At 41.9% G+C, this 22,501-nt stretch overlaps 1 protein-coding gene across 1 annotated transcript in view; it reads left to right on the forward strand.

Annotated features, from left to right (window-relative positions):
• The window catches only part of ERI3 (ERI1 exoribonuclease family member 3), a 210,253-nt gene that overhangs the window by 75,510 nt on the left and 112,242 nt on the right, over positions 1–22,501 (forward strand). The window contains exon 8 of the mRNA XM_035121856.2: positions 5,306–5,378. Within this exon, the coding sequence (XP_034977747.2) occupies positions 5,306–5,378 (73 nt within the window). The remainder of the gene's footprint in view (positions 1–5,305; positions 5,379–22,501) is intronic.

The raw sequence follows: 22,501 nt of genomic DNA on the forward strand, positions 1-22,501 counted from the left end.
CATTTGAGGGCAGAAAAAGGGAGATCTGTCTCATGTTGGTCTGAAAATTGAGTGCTGCATTAATCCCAGCACTTCCAAGCTAGAATATTTCATCCTGATGCTGTCACTTGCAAATGTGAACCACAGCCACCCCTCTGGCTGTTTGGATGCTACCAAGATGACTCAAAAAAGTAATTAAGTCTATTGTGGGGAAACAGGAGCATAGTAAGTGTTCTTTGTGGAAGGCATTTAGGTGACTTGCAGAGCTTTGAAGCTCATTTACTGCAATTCAGAAGAGCACAAAACTGACTTTTTATCACATTTTCAGCAAGCTATTAAGTCCTGCACTAAGCTTGGAAATAATAGGAAATATGTTGTACAGTGGCAGTTGTAACACACAACCTAGAGTGGTGGTGATCTGCCACAGGACATTTTAGATTTTCTCCATTTGTATGAGGGCTAGAAACTTGCTTTTAAAACAACTACTGTAACATCAGATTATCAGGACTCTGAATTCAGGGCCGAATTCTCAATTTGGCAAATGCTTAACGTAGACAGCATTGGATACCATGTGTTCTGCTCCAGTGGTGTAGAGTCCAAGAAGGCTTGGATGTTTTAGGTGCCTGCAATTTGTTCTCTCCCTTTGAGTCCACTGGAGGATCATGTGATGACACTCAGAATGGCACCCACTCTGAGAGGCCTTGAGAAGATCCTCTGTTGGTAGACCAGGAAAGGGACCTTCAGGGCTGGCAAAGGGGGGCACTTTTCGCTCTCATTATTGTTTGTTTAATGATAGATCTGCTTTGTTCTCTGAGGAGTTGATGTCCTGCTCCAGGTCAGAGCTTGGCACAACATCATGCACTTACTAGTGAGCACTTCCTCTCCTCTGCAGTAGATTCATTCTTTTTCTTTGTTTTCTTAAAAGCTGCATCTAATATTTCTATGTATCAGTTGGTTATACTAGGCAAAGCATGTCTTTCTCACTGGCTATTTTCCATTACCATCCAAAGACTTGTCCTGGGGTAAGACGGTGCCACCTGTAAATTGAAGTGATGAATTATTATTGCATTAAGGAATAGCAGTACATTTGAGTAGCACATGCTTCTTGCATTGTTAGGCTTTCTGGGTTTTCTATAGACATCTACATACTGTTAGGTCTGAGTACACGAATGGCCATGGTTTTTGTTCTCTTACTTTATAGTGCATCTAAAAAAATGGTATAAGGGATGTATGACTTTCCTCTAAAGTGTGAGGAAGAGGTTGTGTCACTGCTTTCGTGTTTACCTTCACATACTTTATAAGCAATTTGGCAGATTTCCTGAAGCATCTTTACTGCAGCACATTGGTGCTTTAAATATATAAGTAAATAAAAATAGAACATGGTGTAATTTCATTCAAACGTTATCTTCAGACCACAAAGCAGCAGTTCTCAGTGTTGTCCCCTTCCTTCTACCACCTCCACGACCTCCCTTCTTCTACCACCCATGCGGAAAGGCCTTTACTGAAGCAGTGGTGACAAAGCTTTCTGTATATTTTCAGAACATGACAGCATATGAGGTTCTATTAATGCCTCCTGACTGGGTCTATAAATATCAAGATTTAATGTTCCCCATATCTTTTCCAAAGGAGGAGACTTTTTAAAAAGCCAGCTCGGTATCAATGAATCCAGCATGTAGGAAATGGCCCTATTTTCTTGGGCTTCTGACTTTCTGAACCCAGAAGCAGATGGACATTAACCGCCTCTGATTAGTTGGGAGAGTTGTACATTAATTTTTTATACACTAGGACCACCTGAGTGACTGAATTCAATTACAGGCTCCCTCCTTTTCTCGTTGCCCCCCCCTCTCCCCCTGTGTTATTAATGTGGCTCCTCCATAGCAGAAACCGAGGGACCTGTTGAAATGAGAAACCCTTATTTCTTAGCGTGACCCACTGGATAATTAGGGTTAAATTGATATGCTATCACATTGGTGACACATTTTATCTGCCTCTGTTTGTACAAGAGGATACAATGGTGGAGGAAGGACCAATTTGTGCCCTTCTCTCGCTAACCAGACTGAGATAAAAGGTGTCACTAGGACGATAACGTCCTCGCCTTGCGCTCCTTTATTGTTGCTCAATTTGCTATTTTTTTCTAAATCCTGTTCTTTCATTCTTTCAATACCCTTGGCCATATTTTAGCTCCATGCCATTGCATAATGATGCCCTGCTAAATGTGTGTGCGCTATCTGCAACTCTGGCTGACAGCCCTGCCTGATAACCAAATTCCTGTCCATCCATCACTAGCTGCCTCTCCTCAACTTAAGGAAAGCGATAACCAAAGCATGGCTGTTTATCACCGCCAAGCTGGGCTCTTCTTTCCTGGTTGAAAGAAAGGAGAGTTGGCTTCAAAGGAGGAAAGAGGGTTGCATGATTTTGTCTCCATCTGCGTGTCATTCTCCTCTGCAGCCCGTCAGACTGCCCTGTGTGTTTTAGAAGCCTTCCCTCACATTATGCTGGGCCAGAATTTGACACAAATCTTTTTAGTTTTTAAATTTAATTTTCTTACTCGTATAGCTCTGGGAGGAAAATTAAAATGTGCAGGAGTGAAATATAAGAAGAGTGAATAGGATGTTCAGTGAATAGGATGTTTCTCTTTCATGGCTAGCAGGATATATAAAATTCGGATTCTTTAGACACATATTTAGGTTGCAGCTGAACTTTTTTTCCCTACTGCAGAACATAATGTAGGAATTTAGAATACACAGTGGCAAATGAAGCCTGTCCTTTAAGCCATCCAGGCCTCAAAAGAGAAGCTCTTCCTACCAATGAAAGTCATGCTGGAGATAGTGAAGAGCTAGTCTATTTGTTTTTGGGTTGAATATATTTGTGTAGTTCTTTTATTATTGCAAACAAAGATGATAGAGATAAGAGCCCTGCTGGACCAAACCCAAGGCCTGTCTGGTCAGCATTTCCTGTAGTGGCCAACCAAACACTGGGAAGTCTTCAAGGACAACATGAGGACAAGACCCCTCTTGTGCAGTCTGAACAATGGAGACCTACCATCACAACCAGGAGAGCTTTTGCAGCCCTGTATTTAAACTTTTCAAAGAGCAATGATATTTCTCAGCTCTTTAACATTTTCCTTCTGAGGGAACAGATATTTTCCAGTGAAACGAGTCACTTAGCCGGCACCTCATCAAGGTTTATTTTATTTAGAGGTTATTTTGGGATATTTATTTCTTTTCTATACCAAGTTTCTTTTGGAATATTTAAATCTATTATTTGTCTTTGAGGAATTATTAGTTGAGTTTTTTCACCTTACCTATATCTTGTTTCAGGGAATTACCACGGCACAGTTTTGTTTTTACGCTGGTTATACCCTTCCGTGATTGTCTTTTTTGCCTTTTTCTTTAAACTGTGAAGCTGTACTTACAAAGGCAGTCTGGATTCACATGTATGAGTTTAGAAGGCAATAGTTTGATAGCTCATACTTTTTAGTATTTTTATTTGAAAAGGAAAAATAACAAAATTGTGTGTACTTTAAGATAAGGATAACTTGGACCCTTACAAAACTTCAGTTTGGAAGCAGTTTGCCCCAGAACTCTTGTGTTTATGTCAAAGTATAGCATGTGTGTATGGGAAGGTGTTATTGAGGTCTAGATGTGGACAGTAGGTGAAAGTCTTGTTTCTAGATCCATTGAATTGTGCTCCCTTAGAGGCAACACTATGAACACCAGGGAACCTGCACTGCACTGCCCTGTCCAACCCCTTCTTTCTTTGTAGGAGTTTACAGCAAAGTGCTGGGTACAAAGTGCATGCCTAATTTGCATATCCAATTGCTTGGATTGCAGTAATTACCATGTGTAAATGGATCTATTAATCACTTATTTAATTAATTTTGGGTCTTTCCTGTGTTCGCCTAATTCATACCCCATCCAGCATTCAGGGCGTCTCTAAAAATCTTTAGCAAAGCATTAATAAGCATTATGACCTGTTAACTACCCCATATCAATCAAATTGATTGGGAACAAATGAATCTACATTCCAAGATAATGGACACAATGCCTATTCTTTGCCCTTCCAGTAGCAGAAGGGGGGAATTGTGGGGCTTAGGACATGCCTACTGTCTGGGGGACACAAGTTCTTACTATGGTAGAGATTGTAGAGCTACGATATAGCCCTTAGTTCCCTAGCCAATTTTGCCAATGTATTGACAACTCTATTGCTGATAACTTTCTGATCACTGTTGTTACAGCAGAATAGAAATGTGAGGGTGGATTGTGATCTCCTAGGTATGTCTTGGCTGTTTGCCACATGTTCTGTGTGCCTAGTTCTGGTAATCTTGGCATCTGTGGGTCCAGCTGCAACACTGGCATAATTTATGGGTGCATAGTTTGGCAAAGACAATGCCTTGTTGTGCCATCCATCTATTACAGCTTGAGTTCATTAGAACATTAAATATTGGTTAAAATATTTGTATACCACTATTCTTAAAAAAAAATCAAAGCCGGTTTACAACAGCCATACATATATATATAATAAAACCATGTAAACATTTAAAATTGGATACAATCAACTAATTATACAGAAACATACGAAGAGCTCTAATAGACCAGATCAAAGGCCCATCTGGTCAAGCATTCTATTCTCACAGTGGCCAGCCAGGTGCTATGTGAAGCCCCCAAGTGCTCTCCTTACATGGGATTTCCCAGCAACTGGCATTCAGAAACATAAACCACCTATAGTGGATGTAGATTAGAACATAGCCATTACAACTCGGAGCCTTTGCTAGTCTTATCCTCCATGGTGGAACTTCTAGTACTATGAGAGAAGGACAAAAGCCTCTCCCTGTCCACTGTCTTCACACTATGCATAATTTTAAACACCTCTATCACGTTCCCGCTCTCTCGCCTTATCTGTAAGCTTTTTAAAAAATCCCAAATGTTGCTGCCTTTTTTTTTAGGGGAATTGCTCTCGTCCCTTGACCATCTTGAAGACTAACCATGGTTTACTTTCTGACAAAAACTGTGATGTGAAGCAATGGTTTGTTGTTGGCTTATGAATCATGGCTTGTTTTAACTATGGGTTCAGGCAGAATGCCAAACCAAAGGCTTAACCATGGCTTGTTTGTCCACCCCAGACATTTCTGAATTAGAGAGCCATGAGGCAAGAATGGCTGGAAAAACATACCAAGCTTTGGGGGAGCAAACAAACCATTCTGAAATGCAGGCTAGAGCATTTTATTCTATCCTCTTTCTCAAAACCAGAAGTGTTTAATAAAGTTTATTTTGTGATGTCAGGCTCCTCTAATGGAATCCAACCTGTTCTCTCTCCTCTCTTACAGGTTACCTGGACAATGCCAATACTTAGGGCTTCCAGTTGCTGATTACTTCAAACAGTGGATTAATCTCAAAAAGGTACTTTCATTGAAAATCTCCCTATCCCCACCACCCCTTGGCTGCCTCTTCATTTCCCCTTCTCCCTTCCTTGGCTCCTTCAAGGAGGTATTTAATAAGCACTGCTGTTTTGCATTGAAATGAGGAGTTATTTTCTCAGAGGCCGGGTGAAGCGAAGTTCCTATTGTATCTCCCCTAATAGAGTCTTACTGTACTTGATGGAATATGGTCTGCAGCTGAGGAGAATCCCATTGTGGCCACCCTAACATAGCACCTCTATGCATAATAACTCAGCATCTCTCTGGGAAAGGCTGGGTCAGCTGGAGCATATCCAAGTCTGCTCCACCCCCCACCCAGCCTTCTCAGTCTCTCTCCCTCTCACCTCCCCCAGCCTGCCAGTGAATATTAGCCAGCTGTTTCTCAGTGCTAAAGGTCTGGAAAGTGCATAGAAAAATAACCTGCTTAAGACTTTCTGCTTCGTACAAACCTTTAAAACAACAACTCCCCTGTTCCAAATTATGTGACCCAAACTGCTTAGCAGTATGACCACCGGAGCTTTAAGCATAGATACCTCGTTCGTTCATTCAAACCTAATGGATTAACTACTCAGGCATTTTGCATTTCTCTAGAGACCCCCACTCCTCTGGCATACAAGAGAATTGCATATATGGAAAAGGCCGTCCCCCAACCCCCCCTGTGTTGATAAGGAGACAGTTAGGTAGTGGATACTGGCAATTGGTGCAAGAAAGCCAAACCCAGTGTTGTGCAAGGAAATGTTACAATGCTTTAAACCGTTTCTGTATTCTGTTAATGAGTGGCATCATGGTGCCACTGAATGAATGAAATGCTTATGTAATTTGGCTCTTGCTATTTTGTTTTGCCTATTTTAAAAAAAGAAAGTGAAAACAAGAGTGGCATACAGAAGGATAATAGATTTTTTTTTAAATAAAAAAAACATTTTCTGTTCTGTCAAATCAGGGTAGGGCCTGAATGTAACAAGGGGGAGGCTGGCAGCATGTTCCTCACTGAGCTTGACAAGGGTTTCCTGCTGTCAGAGCAAATCTCTTGCCTTATTGCTGGGCTTTTGCAAATGCAATCTGAAAGCACATTGGGGCGTTGTGCAGTTCAGTGACCATTAATGATCGCCATTTGAAGTTCACTAAACTTCTGGTGAATGGATAGCAGTGATATAACCAGCAGGTTGATGGACATACAAAAAAGTCAAATCGCTCTGCGTGGTGATGTTTGATATTAGCTGGCTGAAACCCTTGGCTGTGTTGCACCTCCTGCCCTTGGGACAATACATTATGTCTTTTTTGCTATCGTTTTGGGCTATCGGGTTCTGACTGTTAGAAGCCTGCTTTCTTTATTATGTATAATCCATTTTGACATGCAGGCAGAGGGAAATTTTATGTCTCTTTCAGGGAATAGCTTCATGGGGCTGATGTTTGATCAGAATTCACGATGCTTCAGTATGGCAGGAATGGGAGCAGCACAAAACCCCAGGACAGAGGATCAGTAGAGCAGTAGAGATCAGGGCTCATGTAGATAAAACACACAAGATCGGGGTTAACATCACTTAGAAAACCACTCACTCTCTTGTCAAGTGTGGTGACCCATACTTGGCTTTGTCAGAAGGAAATAGAAGCTCACTTGTTCTGCAGAATGTGGAAAGAACAGAAATGGTCTAAGTGCTCAGCCCTCATGTTTTCCAAACTGCCTAGAGACAGGAGTGTTTCAGCCTCAAGCTTGAAAAATCTCCAACCCTAGGCAGAAAAATTTTCACAGCACTTTAGAAATAATTTGATGAACTTGGTAAAACTTGAATAACTACCGCCTCATGTTAGGTCCTTGATACTGGTCGGTTGCTAGCAGGATTTTCAGATGGATTTAATGTATTTTTGTTGTTTCAACTGGACAAACAAATAAACAAAGAACCAAAACTTGTATCTTAATTGGATGAGTGGGTACAGGTGGTGAAGGCAGAGTCTGAGGAGGGGTGGAAGTCAGAGATTGGTCCTCTGACCTCAGTTGTCTTCAGGTGTGCAGTAGAAGCTGGTGTTTGCTGATACAACCTGTCCGTAGTAAGCTAGTTCTTTTTACATGGCTCATAGTTGGGGAGTCAGGTTGCTAATTTACAGGTCAGAAGTAAAATGGGGTAGGAGTCATCTGGGTTTGCTGGTTCATCAGATAAGAATAAATGGCAAAAATCTTCCCTTATACATTTAACAGGAGGTTGGAATACTAAAGATGGGGGAGCAGGTAAGAGATATACTATAGAGCTGGTGCTGGAAGGTTGAGTGTCAAACGGAGAAGTTTCACATATCTCTTTCACACAGATGAATTATCTTTTTGATGTGCTAGCAAATTTGTAAAAAAAAAGCCAACTGGACTGTAAGCAGAACACCTGTAGAAAGATATCCTTTTTTACAGGAGGTCTGAGAGGAAAAAATGATAGCAAGCCTCTGTGGGTTGTGTCTAAGAATGGGGGAAGTGGGGGAGCTTCAGAGAGAGTGGCTGAAAAATTCAAAGGAGGAGAAAATGTGTGTTAGCCAATCATAGATGATAACACAGATAATGCACAGAGAAGACAGAGGGCTTGTTGTGAGCCAATTTCTTGCTTGTTCAACAAATCATGGTTACATCTTAATGAGGATAGGATGGAATAAGTGATGAGTACTCAGTGAGGGACGCAGGTGGCGCTGTGGGTTAAACCACAGAGCCTAGGCTTGCTGATCAGAAGGTCGGCAGTTCGAATCCCTGCGACGGGGTGAGCTCCCGTTGCTCGGTCCCAGCTCCTGCCAACCTAGCAGTTCGAAAGCATGTCAAAGTGCAAGTAGATAAATAGGTACCGCTCCAAGCGGGAAGGTAAACGGCGTTTCCGTGTGCTGCTCTAGTTCACCAGAAGCGGCTTTGTCATGCTGGTCACATGACCTGGAAGCTGTACGCCGGCTCCCTCGGCCAATAATGCGAGATGAGCGTCGCAACCCCAGAGTTGGTCATGACTGGGCCTAATGGTCAGGGGTCCCTTTACCTTTACCTTTACTCAGTGATAGGTTCTGACTTAGTAAGCTTAGTCATAACCCTGGAACTAGACACACTTAGCTGCATTTGTAACAGACACGTAGCTTGATTCTGTTGTGCATGATGATACCTTGTTAGAGACCAGTGTGGGTAGTTAGGTCAGCGCAGTCTTTTTTATCTCTATCATAGGCTATAGGCATGCATGCATAGTAAACAGCAGAAGATAGTCTTACTACATACCAGTAGTATGTAGTTCAAGCCAGACCACCTGCATCTTCTCTCTTCATTGTTTTCTATTCTCCAAGTTGGAACCAGCAGGAAACTGATTCATGCCTTGTAACCTTAAGTATCCTGCTGATGACAACTGCTGTTTCAGGCAGAAGATCTGTCCATCTTCCCACCATTAGCTGACAAATACTTACATCTTGGATGTGTAAGCTAGGAAAGCCACTCGGGTGGGAATTGGAAGGCATTCTTAGACTTTGTTGCAAGTTCAGAAACATGTTGAATGTAAAAGGTTCCCCACCCCCCACCCCTGTAAAGTTTAACAATAGCCTTATACAGGCTATTGTTATACAGGCTATACAGGCTATTGTTAATAGCAGGGGGTGGATAAATGCAAGACCTTAGGATGGGCAGAAATCAGCAGCAATGAGAACAAGGCCTGCTTATAGCTGGATGCGTTGTCACAAGTTTTACTTCCCCCTGCCTGCAAATGCTTCCCATCTGCCAAACCGCATTGGCCTCTTGCTGACATTTTTAATGTCACTGAGCGATCTTGTATCCTTCATGAACTGTCAGTTTAGTTAGGACTTAGGGCAGGGAGTTTATTGTGCTCTTTGCCTTGACTAGATCTGTATTGGCGGGGGCTACCGGGGGATATGGATTTTATTAGAATGTTCTTATATATCAGATCTCCCCTTAAACCTTCTCGATGGGCAGCCATTGAGATAGTGGTTGAGTGCTGTTGACTGGCTTCCCTTCCGCTGCTGTCAAAAGCTGTCTTTATGATCAGCAGAGGTGCTGTGGATCAGAATTAAGGTATTTTAAGAAGGATACTGTTTCTCAGATGGTGATGTTCAAGTTTGGAAGAGCTAAGGGTGCTTGCAGGCCAGGATGGAGGAAGCAGTAGTGGGACTGACAAATGCTGGAATTGTAGAGGGTCTATGGGGAAAGGGTAGATACATATGAATAAAGCAGTGACTTGGGGAAAGCCTACTACAGAAGAGCAATTTGCTATGCTGCAAGGCTGAAATATAACATGCATTTCAATTTGTCTTTTGGGCACTGAGGGCCTGTAACCACAAAACTGCTTGCTCCCTCATAGTTACAAGGAGGAGGGAGGCCATATGTAGGTATGTACCAAAGCATCCGTCTCGAAATATCTGTCTGCTAAGACTTCCGCTCGGTTGGGTCAGACAGCTGCATTTTACCACTGAATATTATGCTGTAAACTCTTTAGAACAGGGATCCATCTTTCTCACTTTGATCTGGAATATGCCATGAGCATTGATGGTACTATATAAACGATTAGTAGCAGTAGGTGCCCAACAAAGAGGTGCAACTCCTTAGGCTGTGTAATAAAATAACTTTGATTAAGACTTAACAAGGAGCAAAAGGGATGCTCTCATGCAAACAAAACAAAATAGCTTTTATTGTCGTCCTGGGCAATCTGTGCTGTTTGGGTCTCCATTGTGGCAGAAGGCAGGAAGCAGGGGTGCAATGTTGCATGCATTGTACCTCATAAACCTTATGGGTGTATGAATAACTGTGTATATGTATATCTGTGAGCATATGGGTGCATTAGCTAATGAGGTTGCTGGGCCAGAGTCCATCTGGTATGTCACATGATGATGGTGCAGTGTTGCCAATTTCAACTTTAGTACCAAACGCAGAACCAAATGCATTTTTATCACATGTAGACTCTAGTCCAGCAACCTCATTGATGAATTGCATTCATGCTCTGCACAATTGTGTGGTTCACTGATCTATTAAAACCCTAGTGATATACAGCTGACCCATTCAGATACATCCTGGTGATATAATGCTGATAATACTTCTTTTAGGTTTATGATTAGGGTATGTCTTGTGGTGCCTTTTTGGTCAGAAATTGTTGTTCGTATTTACTTTTCTTTGGAAAAAGCCTTGATATTTTTTGGATATTTATGCACTTCTAAATTATATTCCTGTGATGTGGTAACTAACAGATGTACAACGGACGTCGATCCTTTGACCCCCTATAGTTTCAAAGAGATTTGTATTCAAGATTGGAAGGTTAAAGATCTACCACTCATTACTCAGTGATCTGAAGATCATACTGCCTTTTTTACATTTGAACATACCAGTATATCTTATAATTGCCAGTCTCGTTTGGATATCTGTTCGGACATACAGTAGGGGCATTTTGTATTAATCCACATGTTTAAATTATATTTTATGGAGTATTCTTACTGTTAATATTAGCTGACATTGTTTTCTTTCTGCTAAATGTGTGTGTGTATATGTGTCACTTAGCACAGTGTGTAGACTACATGGATGAATTGCACATTGGCCACATTGGGGAAAGTCAGGCTGGCTAAAACTCAGAATGAGCTCAGGCTTGCAAGAGAGGTTAAAAATAATTTTAAAAATGGTTTCTTCGGCTATGTCCGAAATAAGAGGAAGAACAAGCAAGTGGTAGATCCTCTGCGTGGGGAACATGGAGAAATGCTATTAGGTGACAGAGAAAAGGCGGAACTACTCAACACCTACTTTGCCTCTGTCTTCACCCATAAGGAAAGCGATGCTCAACCTGGTGATAACAGAATTATGTAAGGAGGGAGGTGCAGCCCAAGATAGGAAAAGAGGTAGTAAGGGAACACATAGCTATTTAAAATGAATTCAAATCTCCAGAGCCTAATGAGCTGTATCCAAGGATACTAAACGAGTTTGTGGATGTAATTTCAGAGCCTTTGTCTATTATCTTTGAGAATTCTTGGAGAACAGGTGAGGTCCCTACAGACTGGAGGCCTTCAAAAAGGGGAAAAAGGAAGACCCAGGTAACTGAGAAAAGGAATAGAGGGTTGTATCCAGTGCTGTCTGTAGGCAAGCAGAATGAACTTGTGTTCACATAATGGGACATGGCCTTCTCCTCCCTACAGTCCTCCACGTGCCGTCAAATTCTGTTTGGGATCCCAAGGAGTAAATTTTGTGGGTATGTGAGGGAGAAAAAGGTGAAGTGCTGTTGCACAAGTTGAAGGCTGTTTCTGCAACATTGGATTCCACCTCAAGATGAGCAGAAAAAATGATCAAGGTATGCACTACCTTACATATATGAGGAAGGGTTAAAGATTGGGACTTTCCCGTAATACCCACTCTTATCTATTACTTTTCTAAGCAGAAGTATATAAAATCATGAGTGGAGTAGAAAGAGTAGCCAGGAAACAGACCTTTTACCCTTTCAAGTAGTTACTGCAACCAGTGAACCTCCAATGAAATTAACAAGCAGCAGGTTTAAAACAAGCACATAAACTATTTTCACACAACCCTCAGTTTATTTGTGGAACTCTCTGCTATCAGTACAGCTGGGCAATAATAATAAAACCCCTTAGACGAATTAATGGAAGATAAGAATATCAATAGCTCTTTATTAGCATGCTCAGGGCATCTATTCTAATATTTAGGATGTCTCTAAACTTTAAAACTGGTGATTGGGAGTGGGTGACCAAGAATGGACTGCTGCTATATATTTCTTCAAGCATCTTTATTTGGCTTTTGTCAAGGATGGGATATAGGGCTAGGTGGATCGTTTGTCTGGTCAAACAGGATTGACATTAGGTTCACATAAATTTTCTGAGGGCCCAAAGTGATCCAGATAGTGGAAATAATTAGTGTCTGCGTGGCAAATTACTAAGCTTAGCAACTTTTGATCTGAAGCATTTGCTTAACATTAAAACATATGCCTAATTCAGAGGCTGATCCTAAAAACTAAAGGGACTACAGGAGTAGGGTCAGAATGCTTGTTGTTGTTGCTGCCAGAAATCATAACACGTTTGCCACGGTTATCTTATTGCCTGCTTTCTAACTTCTAGCACTTCCTGGACTTGAATTAGTATTTTTCATTGTGTCATTTTGTGGGTTGTTATCTTATGTAATGACTATTCCTACAGCCCAGCAGCTTTCTGAAGCACATGCTTGACAGTCATGTGATAGCTCAAAGGATACTGGTAACTAGCCAATCGCAGAGAGAGAGAGACACTGGGTTCATTGATCTGATCAATAGGGGCAGGTGTGCTTCTTCCTCCCTCCTGGAAGGTTGCATGGGGCCAGCTTTCTACTACTTTGCCTTTAAATCTGTCACACAGCTGTCTTGAACTCTGGAAATCCTTTCACTCTCTCCCTCGCCTTGTTAACATGTGTTGCCTTTGGGGTAATCAGGGAAAAAATATTATGTCCTTTTACAATTACCGGGTTTTGGAATATTAAAATGTCTCGCTGCATCGGCAATGTTATTTTGATTGGTATTCTAACCTTTGACTAGCCCATAAAGCGAGCCGCTCTTCGAGCCAATATTGCAGGACTGAAATTTAATTCCGAAATGATTCCAGATAATAGGGAGACAGATAATATATGCATGAAGGATATTATGTTTGGACTAAATGCAGCAGGGCCAGGGCTTGGGAGTTGAATAATAGCCCAGAGTGAGTTATAATCTGTGGGACAGAAATACCTTACTGTCAGGGCCACGAGAGGAACTCTTAAATCAAAGGGAGAGAGCTAGCGGGTAGTCATTGGAGATGGAAAGGGCATCCAGGAAAGGCCTTAAAGATACTGGGTCCCCTCTAATACTGCTGCAGTGTACTCCACAAGGGATCTACTCGGTGCCTAACTTGGATATGTAAACCTAAATTTATAAATCAGTGTTGGATTTATGGTGGGGAAAGGTGAGCTTTGAATGCCAAATCTCAGTGGTGACGTGTATTTCTCCCCTTAACTAAAATTGTTTAACTGCCTGTAGTAGTTTTCCAGGAATTTTGAATGAGAATTATTGGGGTGAATTTGTGCTATCTCTAGACATTATTTGGGGCCCTAGTTGCCTGAGGAATGTCTCTTTTCCCAAAGCCCTTAACATTAGTTGGGGATAGGTTACTAAAAGTAACACCTACCCACCAGGTAAGTTCAAGCCCCCTGGAATCCAATTTTGTATGCTTTAAACATTTTTTGTGGGTTGTTGGCCAAGTCAAAAGTGTTACATTTGAATTACTATCTTCTTATGGTATCCTGGTTGTTGGTTTTTCAAATGTCCTTTTACACTCTGTTATATAATTTTGGGTTTATAGTCTTGATTTGTATTAAGTTATTAGTAACTATTTAAATTGTTATTTATAAGCCACTCGGACCTCTTGGATCTGTATAAATGATAATTACATAGGCCTTGGGCATATTAAGAAAATAGTTGTAGAATTATCACGATGTAAGAATTGTTTCCCCCAAGCTAGAACTAAAGTTGTACTGCTGATGAACGGAACTTTTGGGGCAAACTTGCATGAATTCAATTCTATACCAGCAAGGCACTGGTGACAGATCTTCAAACTTACATCAGGTAGTAGTTCCCGTGGGCATATTCTCAAGTACTACAAAATGTTGATTGATAGATGTCCTAGGAACAGCAAGAGAATGTGGAATTTGCAAAAGTCCCAGTTGCCTTTGCCTACTGTGTTGGATCATCGGCTAGGTTGGCTGAATCTCTGTGCAGATTTGTAAGTGGGTGGCAGTTGTTCACCTTATATCTTTTTCATGCTGTTTTTAAAAAATAGTATTGCTAATATTTCAGTAATGTAGAGATAACTAAGATTCCAGCAACGTAGATTCCCTGCATTGTTGGTGGTGGAGGGCTGAAACCGAGAAAAAGTGGCTTGTCTAAGGCCACTTAGGAGATCCAATGAACCCGGGAAGAGGGGAGAGAGAGAGAGAGAGAGAAGAGTTTAGCACCTGCTCAAACCACCCTAGAGTCATACTTGATTCTGTTATCATAAATCTGCTATTTAGATTAAGAAAGAAAAGACTTTTCCTGATTAATCCTCGTGTGGGGGAAAGCAAATCCCTAGTTAGTCCCATTCACATATCAGACTAGCTTCCATCCAGATCATTAACCAGAATAACACAACATGTTAAACTATACATCGCCGGTGCCTGGCCTGGCCTGACCCAAACCTGAAAATTTGGTCTTATGTGAGCCATGCATCAGAAGTGCTAATGTATTGCATGATCCAAGGCCCCGACTTTCTGGGTACATTTCCCACAATACATCCCCCCATTATTATTTATTGAAGTTCTGAAACTTTTAAAACAATGTATATTAACAGCAAACAGTATTGTAGTTGGCACAGTGCTTTTTTCAGCCAGCTTTACTTTGCCTAAGCATTTGTTCTGTGTGCTTACAGTCCTGCTAGTTGCCATCTGGTCTTGTCTGTGATGGTTAATGTGGTGCTTCTTAGGCTAATTGAATGTAGACCTCTTCCTGTTATACTTGCTTGAATGCTGTTGCTGCACAGTGCCACAGTGAAGGGACATATGAGCTTAGACACCTTATATGACTATTTCTGAAATTTTAAATTTTATTTCGACCTTGTGCTCTGTACTGTAGTTTGCATCTGTAAAGATGGAATTGGCTGGGATACTGTCAAACAAACAGGCCTCTTTACAGGTAATATTATGTGATGCCTTGCCAGTAAGGTTCATATCTCAAATATATTAAGAAATAAAGAAAAATGGAAAAGGTTATAAGTTTCAACAGAGCAAACCAAAATCCTGGGGCTCAAATTAGTGACCTAATTCAAATCAGGTTTATAAAATGAATAAATGAGTAAACAAATGAGTAAAATTAAACCCTATTTCAGACCCATATATATTCATCTCTCATTAGAAGATTAGGATGTATTAAGGGTCAAACATATTCTGCTAATGGGGTTGGGGAGAGAGGAAAATATCTTTGAACTTGGGGTGAGTTGGGTCTTCCTTATCTAGGCTGCCTCATAGCAGTAAATATGAATATACTTTTCAAATCATGTTTTGCTTCCAAATCATATCCATTTCAATCCACCACAAACTTTTCAGAGTGGCAAAGAGTGTTTCATAAATTAGTTAACCTTGACCCCCACTCAAAAAAGCCATGTTAAAAGTTCATTTTGATCCGCCCAACTGGGGAAGAAGGACTGGGGACTCTTGTAATATAAAGCCCTGTTGTGAAGCTGCCCATCTTCAAACTGCATCATATTGCATGCAGGGCAGCTGCTACAAGAATTGCCTATAGATTGAGCAAGAGCTGTCTACTTGCTGTGAGACACACTAGATTCATATTGCTTATGAACACCAACAATGTAAGGCTCAGTGTGTATAAGAGAGCCACTTTCTGAGACGAGATTGTGAGAGTCTAGGATGCTGAAGCAGACCAACATTTTTGTAAGTCTGATCTTTTATAGACCACCAACTCAAGAAGAGTCATAATGGAGCCTGTGGCAGGAAGACTACAAAAATGCTGTGGGTAAATTGCTGCTGAAAAAGTATGTAATTAAAATACCATGGTTCTGTTAGTTTTCTTTGTCTAGAAAATGGTACTTGTTGTGTCAGTAAACAACTAGCCCTCTGGAAAAAGATGTGGACCTCCACATAAATGTTTTTGCACTATGATAAAGACCACCTGCTGGTCAAGATACCCATATGCTGAAGGTATGACCCAATACGCAAAAGGACCAGGAATTGCAGATTTGTGGTGTCTTGTGCTGATATGTTAGTGTACAGTTCCATACGGTAAAGGTAAAGGGACCCCTGACCATTAGGTCCAGTCGTGACCGACTCTGGGGTTGCGCGCTCATCTCGCATTATTGGCCGAGGGAGCCGGTGTATAGCTTCCAGGTCATGTGGCCAGCATGACAAAGCCGCTTCTGGCAAACCAGAGCAGCACATGGAAACACCGTTTACCTTCCCGCTGTAGCGGTCCCTATTTATCTACTTGCATTTTGACGTGCTTTCGAACTGCTAGGTTGGCAGGAGCTGGGACCAAGCAACGGGAGCTCACCCCGTCACAGGGATTCGAACCGCTGACCTTCTGATCAGCAAGCCCTAGGCTCAGTGATTTAACCACAGCGCCACCTGGGTCCATACTTCTTGCCATACTTCAGTTCCATACTTCTTGCCATACTTCAGTTCCATACTTCTTGCCATACTTCAGTTCCATACTTCTTGCCATTAGCTTCTCAGACGCGGAGGGATTTTGTGCAGCATCACAGTTTAAGCACAGCTGCAAAGTATAGCCTCCATGGGAATGTTTTCTCTTGTACACTTGTGTACATGGATATATAATTCTTTGGCCTGGCCTGGCACCGTCATTATCTGTTAGATGCCAAGTGCCAGACCTCAGGAGACACCAGTCCAAAGTTAGATGGTATTCAGGTAGATGTCAACAGTCCTAGCTTCCTACTCACCCCCTCACCTTGCCCCGCCCCAGCCCCCTAGTCTCTTATAGATCTCCTTGTTTTCCTTGCGGTTGCTTTGCTGGATTTCAGTGTATCTTGAAACCGGCTGTGAGGCTGGAATGCTTGTCGCGTACCAGTGTTGAAAGAGACAAGCTTGACCTCACATCTGACCCTTCCTCCCCCGCAGTCAATACTAGAGCAAGACTAGAGAAGAAGGGATTAAAGGCAGGGCATGTCTTACAATAATCCTGCAACGTGGACTGCATTCCAGGCCAGGTGAGAGTGGAGAGGCACTTGCCACAAGTGTGGAAAATGAGCGGATGGAATCTGGTAGACTGAAGGAAAGGGAAGACGTATTGCTGGGACTGGTGTCCATTTCATATTCTTATTAGCCACTCATGTGCTATGAAGGGGTTAAAAGGCTTAGGAAAGAGATTGGAAGGTAAATCATACACAAGCTCCTTCCCCCCCCCAACTTCCACTTCCTGTGGCACACATTCTGGCTGTGCAAAGGTCCCATTGGTCCTTTGTAGCATTCAGTCCCTTAAGGAGTGGGCAGTGGGGCTGAAGGTTAAAATACAATGCTTTGAGATTCAGTATTTGCAGTTTCTTCCTCATGGCAATACAGAGGTGAGTAGAGTGTTTAATAATAATCCTTTATAATAAAGTGCAAGTGTCTCAGCGTCCAGTCCCTGTTTCCATGGGATTGCGCTACTGTGCATGTGCCCCACGGACAGCCATTGGGACTTGGAGCGCAGAGACTTCGGACGGCCGGGCGGAACTGTTGAAGTGGCGGGTGCGTGGGCACGCGGCGGGATGCGCTCTGTGCATGTCCCCGAGGTTGCTAGAGCAACAGGTCTGTTCTAGCACCCGTTAATTTAATGGGCTTCATGATACTACTACTACTACTACTACTACTACTACTACTAATATATTTATACCCTGCCCATCTGGCTGGGTTTCTCCAGCCACTTTGGGTGGCTTCCAGCAAAATATTAAAATACAATAATTCATCAAATATTAAAAGCTTCCCTAAACAGGACTGCCTTCAGATGTCTTCTAAAAGTCAGATAGTTGTCAAGGAAATAAACATCTGATGTGAGGGTGTTCCACAGGGCGGGTGCCACCACCGATAAGCCCTCCGCCTGGTGGTTCCCTGTAACTTCGCTTCTCGCAGCGAGGGAACCAGGCAGAAGGCCCTCAGTGCTGGACCTCAGTGTCCATGCAGAACGATGGGGGTGGAGGTGCTCCTTCAGGTATCATGGGCCACTTTTTTAAAATTCCAGGCAGACTTTTTAACTGAATTCTGATTTTATCACTTTAACTTGTTTTTATTGTATTTTATTGGGTTTCCTGTATGCTGCTTGAGTGAGTCAGAGAGGGAGAGGGACAGACTCTAAGTGACTCAATTTACCTGTATTCCCTTCATTAATTTAATGTGGGGCCTACATGCCATCAGTGGAAGGGGCTAAAAGATGTGGTTTGGATCAGAGCCCAAGTGGGCAAGATACCCCTTTCTCTTTCTCTGCCCCCTGCTTGCCTCCCAGACTGCATGTGACCCTCATTTCTCCTATAGAGGAGAATGCAATGCCTCTTTTTACTCTTGGAACACAGTGTTACCTGTTTTTAGTAAAAACCATACCAGCATAGTGTGTGTCATCGAGGGCTGTCCCAAGGCCAGGGTTGCAGCTAACATCTTTCTGAAGTGTTAGAATGGTGTTAATAGAAATGTCTGAAAGATCTCACAACTCTGGCTGTAAAGAGGGGTACTGATTATGTTGTTGAGGCTTGTCAGTAGGGTGAAAAATATGGGTCTGCTCCCCAAGGAATCTAGATTGTAGTAACACTGACTTTCAGCAATGACAATTAGAGCCCAGATGCACATGCTCACGCTAAAAAGGTTTTCTTTTCTACACTTGAGGAAACTCTTGTGATGATCTAAGCATGCTGAGCCCTAAACTTTGAGTTCTGGATATAACCTTGCAAATCTGCTTCTTATTTTCTTGATTAATATTTTAAAGACTGTTTAGAAATGCTGGCTCAGATTTTGCTACTCTTCTAGATCTCAGCTGCATGTTGTGAGTGCTTAAGATTATAAACCTGTCCAGCAAGGTGGTATCATCACCATCATCATCATCATCATTATCATCACCATTCTTAATTAGACCCTGACACCTGAGGAATTGCTATTTGTGGGGTAATAGGTAGGAGAATTTTATGGCTCCGAAGGCTCCTGATGTTATCTTTTTCCACTCTTCAATTTTTTTTGTTTCAGAACTGATAGGTTAGTCCTTAGTATCAACAGATCCTGGGTGTCTGCCATGGTTCTCAAAGCAAGTCACCCTCAAACATGTATTATTCTCATTGATCCCCATTTCTGTCGTATAAGTAGTTGGGCAGTGGTTGACAGTACAACATTTGCTCTTTGCTGTATTGTTTTATAACCTGCTCAGAGCTGGGTGCATACAGCTGTCCAAAAAGAAGTTTATACCAATGTCAGTACAGAGACCCAAGGCATAACTCTGTGTTACCATCTAGGTTCCATATATTCTTTTGAACTGATACATTTCTGTTAGTAGAGCTAAGGAATCCTAGCTGAGACTGACTGCTTCTTATCTTGTGAGATTGGAGAAACAAGCAATAATAAAGAGAGCGATCCTAGCCAGGAAAAAGTTGAGCTGGGTTAAGATTTCATGGGGGACAGACTTGGCCTGCTTTGGGAATTGGGCTCAGACAGTTCCAGGAGACCAAGTAAAACCATGTGGTTGAATCCCAGACTGTTTGCTCTGCCTAATTATCAGAAGCCTCGCATTCGTTCTGCTGGGTGCACATTATGCCTTTATTGTAGTGTAATTATGCCAGCTGCCTATGTTTAGTGCCATAAAAAGGAATAAAGTGCCCATTACCTGCCGAAGGAATTCTTCCTGTGGGTTTTTTTTATTTTTATTGCTCCATAGTACACAGTGGGGATAGCTTTGATCAGCCATGCTCCATGTAAAATAGCTAGTGAAGCGCAGGGCCATCCGTCAGGCGTTTTGCTGGCGACTGGCCTGCTGACATGCTGGCCCTTCCAGGCTCTCTTGTCTCTGCAGGCACCTTTTGGCTGCCAGCCTGATGGGTGAAGCCAGTGCTCCTTCTGCAGAAGCATCATCCTCAAAGTTACCTAAATTAAGGGTGATATATATTTGCCTTTTGAGAATACTGCTACTTCAGGATGGCTGTCTTAATGTTTATGTCTTACATGCTTGTTTACCCTTCAAGCACTCATCTGAAATCTTCCAAAGTTGTCTTTATAATTGGAGTCAAGACACTCGGACCATCTGGCCCAGTGACAGTAAGACCCAAGTGGACACCTGCTACCAAAAACCTTTAAAATGAAGATGCCAGGGATCCTGGGTATTTTTCTCTGTGAAGAAGGGAAGATTTATTTTTCAAAGTGCATCTGGAGAAGCAGGACCCATAGAGAATGGGTGGTGGGAAGGAGGGATGAGCATGGATTTCCTGTGTAACCCATAGAATGGGAAGTGAACTGTTCAGTTCTGAAGAATTTAAGTAAAAAGTTTATCAGCAACTTTGAATGGCATGTAGGGAATTCTGTATCCAGCTACTTCTGAATATCATACATTGATATATGCATTTATTTTTAGGCCATTTTTGAGCCTCAGCATATTAATGACATTACACCCCAAATCCCCAGATGAACTTGCTCAGTAGTTTCCAATAGAACTTGGAGTGGAACCCTGCCATAAATGCCACGGGGCAGAGTAGTCCCTCAGTATCACTTTCTGGAAATCGCCACCTAGTATGAATGGAACCACTTTGGCCCAGTGTCCCCAGTGCACATCTCATGTAGCCAAGCAAGAAGGATATCGTGGATGATAGTGCTGAAAGCTGCAAAAAGTACCAGGAGGGTTGTTTATCTAAAGCATTTTTATTCTCCTCTTCACCCTTTTGGATTTCAGGGCACTGCACAATCAATACTCATAGCAAAATACAATAATAAAACAATGAATAAAATTTACAAAATTCATTTCCAGCAGTTAAAAATGCATGATTCAGCAAAAACAGTTTTGCCTGGTGCCAAAAAATGTCAATGTTGGCTCCAGGTAGAATATTATGTGGGCTCTAGTGCTAAAAAAAAAAGCCCTTCTCTCTTCTTGTAAAGGAGGCACATGAAGGTGAGCTTCACTTTTTAATGCCAAAACTGGGCCGAAATCATTGTCATCCAAAACTGTCTGGAGTTAACTGAATTGTATTAATTGTTTTGGTGAATTTGTTGCTGCTGTTCGTTTTATTTATATGCTATTGTGTTTGATAGAGTGATTGCAATGTGTTTGTTTTGATGCTACTGTGAATATTGTGAGCCGCTTTGAGTTCAATATTTGTTTTAGGGAAAACATAATGTAATGTTAAATCAGATTCACTAAGACTGTCAGTGACTATTACCCATTATGGCTATGTTCTGCTGTTTCACTCAGGTTCTTCTTGGAGGCTTCCCATAGGCATTGGTTGGCCACCGTGAGAACAGGATACTGGAGAAGATGAGCTTCCTGGAACCAGGAGGACTCTTCTTATGCTATTGTCTGTTTGAGTACCTTGTCCCAAAAGGGAATATTTATGATTAACTTATAACTGAAATGATACTGAGAGGCCTAGAGAGGATTTTTTCAAGAGTGGCCTTATGACCCTCTCTTTTAATGCGGCTGAGGCACTTATAACTTCCTGGATTCAGCTGGTCAATCCTCTACCATCTGATGTTAAGATCTCAGAGGGGCAAGGGGCAAGCAAACAGGTTAATTGCAGTTCTCCAAGCACCTTGTCAACAACATTGATCCTCCACAACTGAAAACAAGACTAGATGGTGCTCTGGGTGTATTCACTCATGGACTTGCACATAAAGCAGAGATCAGGTTGAAATGCATACAAGCATTTTTATCTTCAAAACGCATGGTACGCATGTCACAGCTGGCTTCCAGGGATCTGTCATGTTATCTTGTGGGTCAGATTGGCAAAGACCTTGCAGCACCTGGATAAAATCTGTTAGTACTATTTAGCATTATAGAACACCAGCTGTCCTTCTCAAAATGTTGATGGTGTTGCCTCTAAAGTGAACTTGGGGCTGCTGAGAGCAGTTGAAGCAGATTCCACAAGATTTCTTCTGTTTTTCTAGATTCTACAAGACAGAAGAGTATATACAAAATTCCACATTGGAACAGGATTGTGTTTACTCAGTAAAATCTTGCTGGCATAACTTAATCTTTCTGAGCTTTAGTTGAAAAAGAATGTAACACAACAAATTCAGAAAGAGTAGTTGGTATCTGTATCCTTGATAAAAAAGCATGCTTTGAGAGCGGTTCCTTTCTACAATCAGTGTGATTTAAGCCAGAACAATTGCTTAATCAAACAATTCTAGCCAACAAATTTTATATTTTAAGAGTTACTAAAGTGGAATTTTGCCATTAACAGGAAATGTACCAGATTCTTGTACAAAATTTGCAGATTCTTAAGGCGTACTAGGTTTATTGTGGATGGACTTGAGTTCAACTCACATTTATTGTGTCATAGCAAAGCTGCCAGAAGTCAGTTGAGTAGTGGTGTGGTTAATATGGGCTTTGTTGCAAAATGGACATGTACTGAAGCAGCTGGGCTGCTGATTTTGGGGCTTGT

Source organism: Zootoca vivipara, chromosome 7, assembly GCF_963506605.1.
Source record: "Zootoca vivipara chromosome 7, rZooViv1.1, whole genome shotgun sequence".
Lineage (NCBI taxonomy): Eukaryota > Metazoa > Chordata > Lepidosauria > Squamata > Lacertidae > Zootoca > Zootoca vivipara.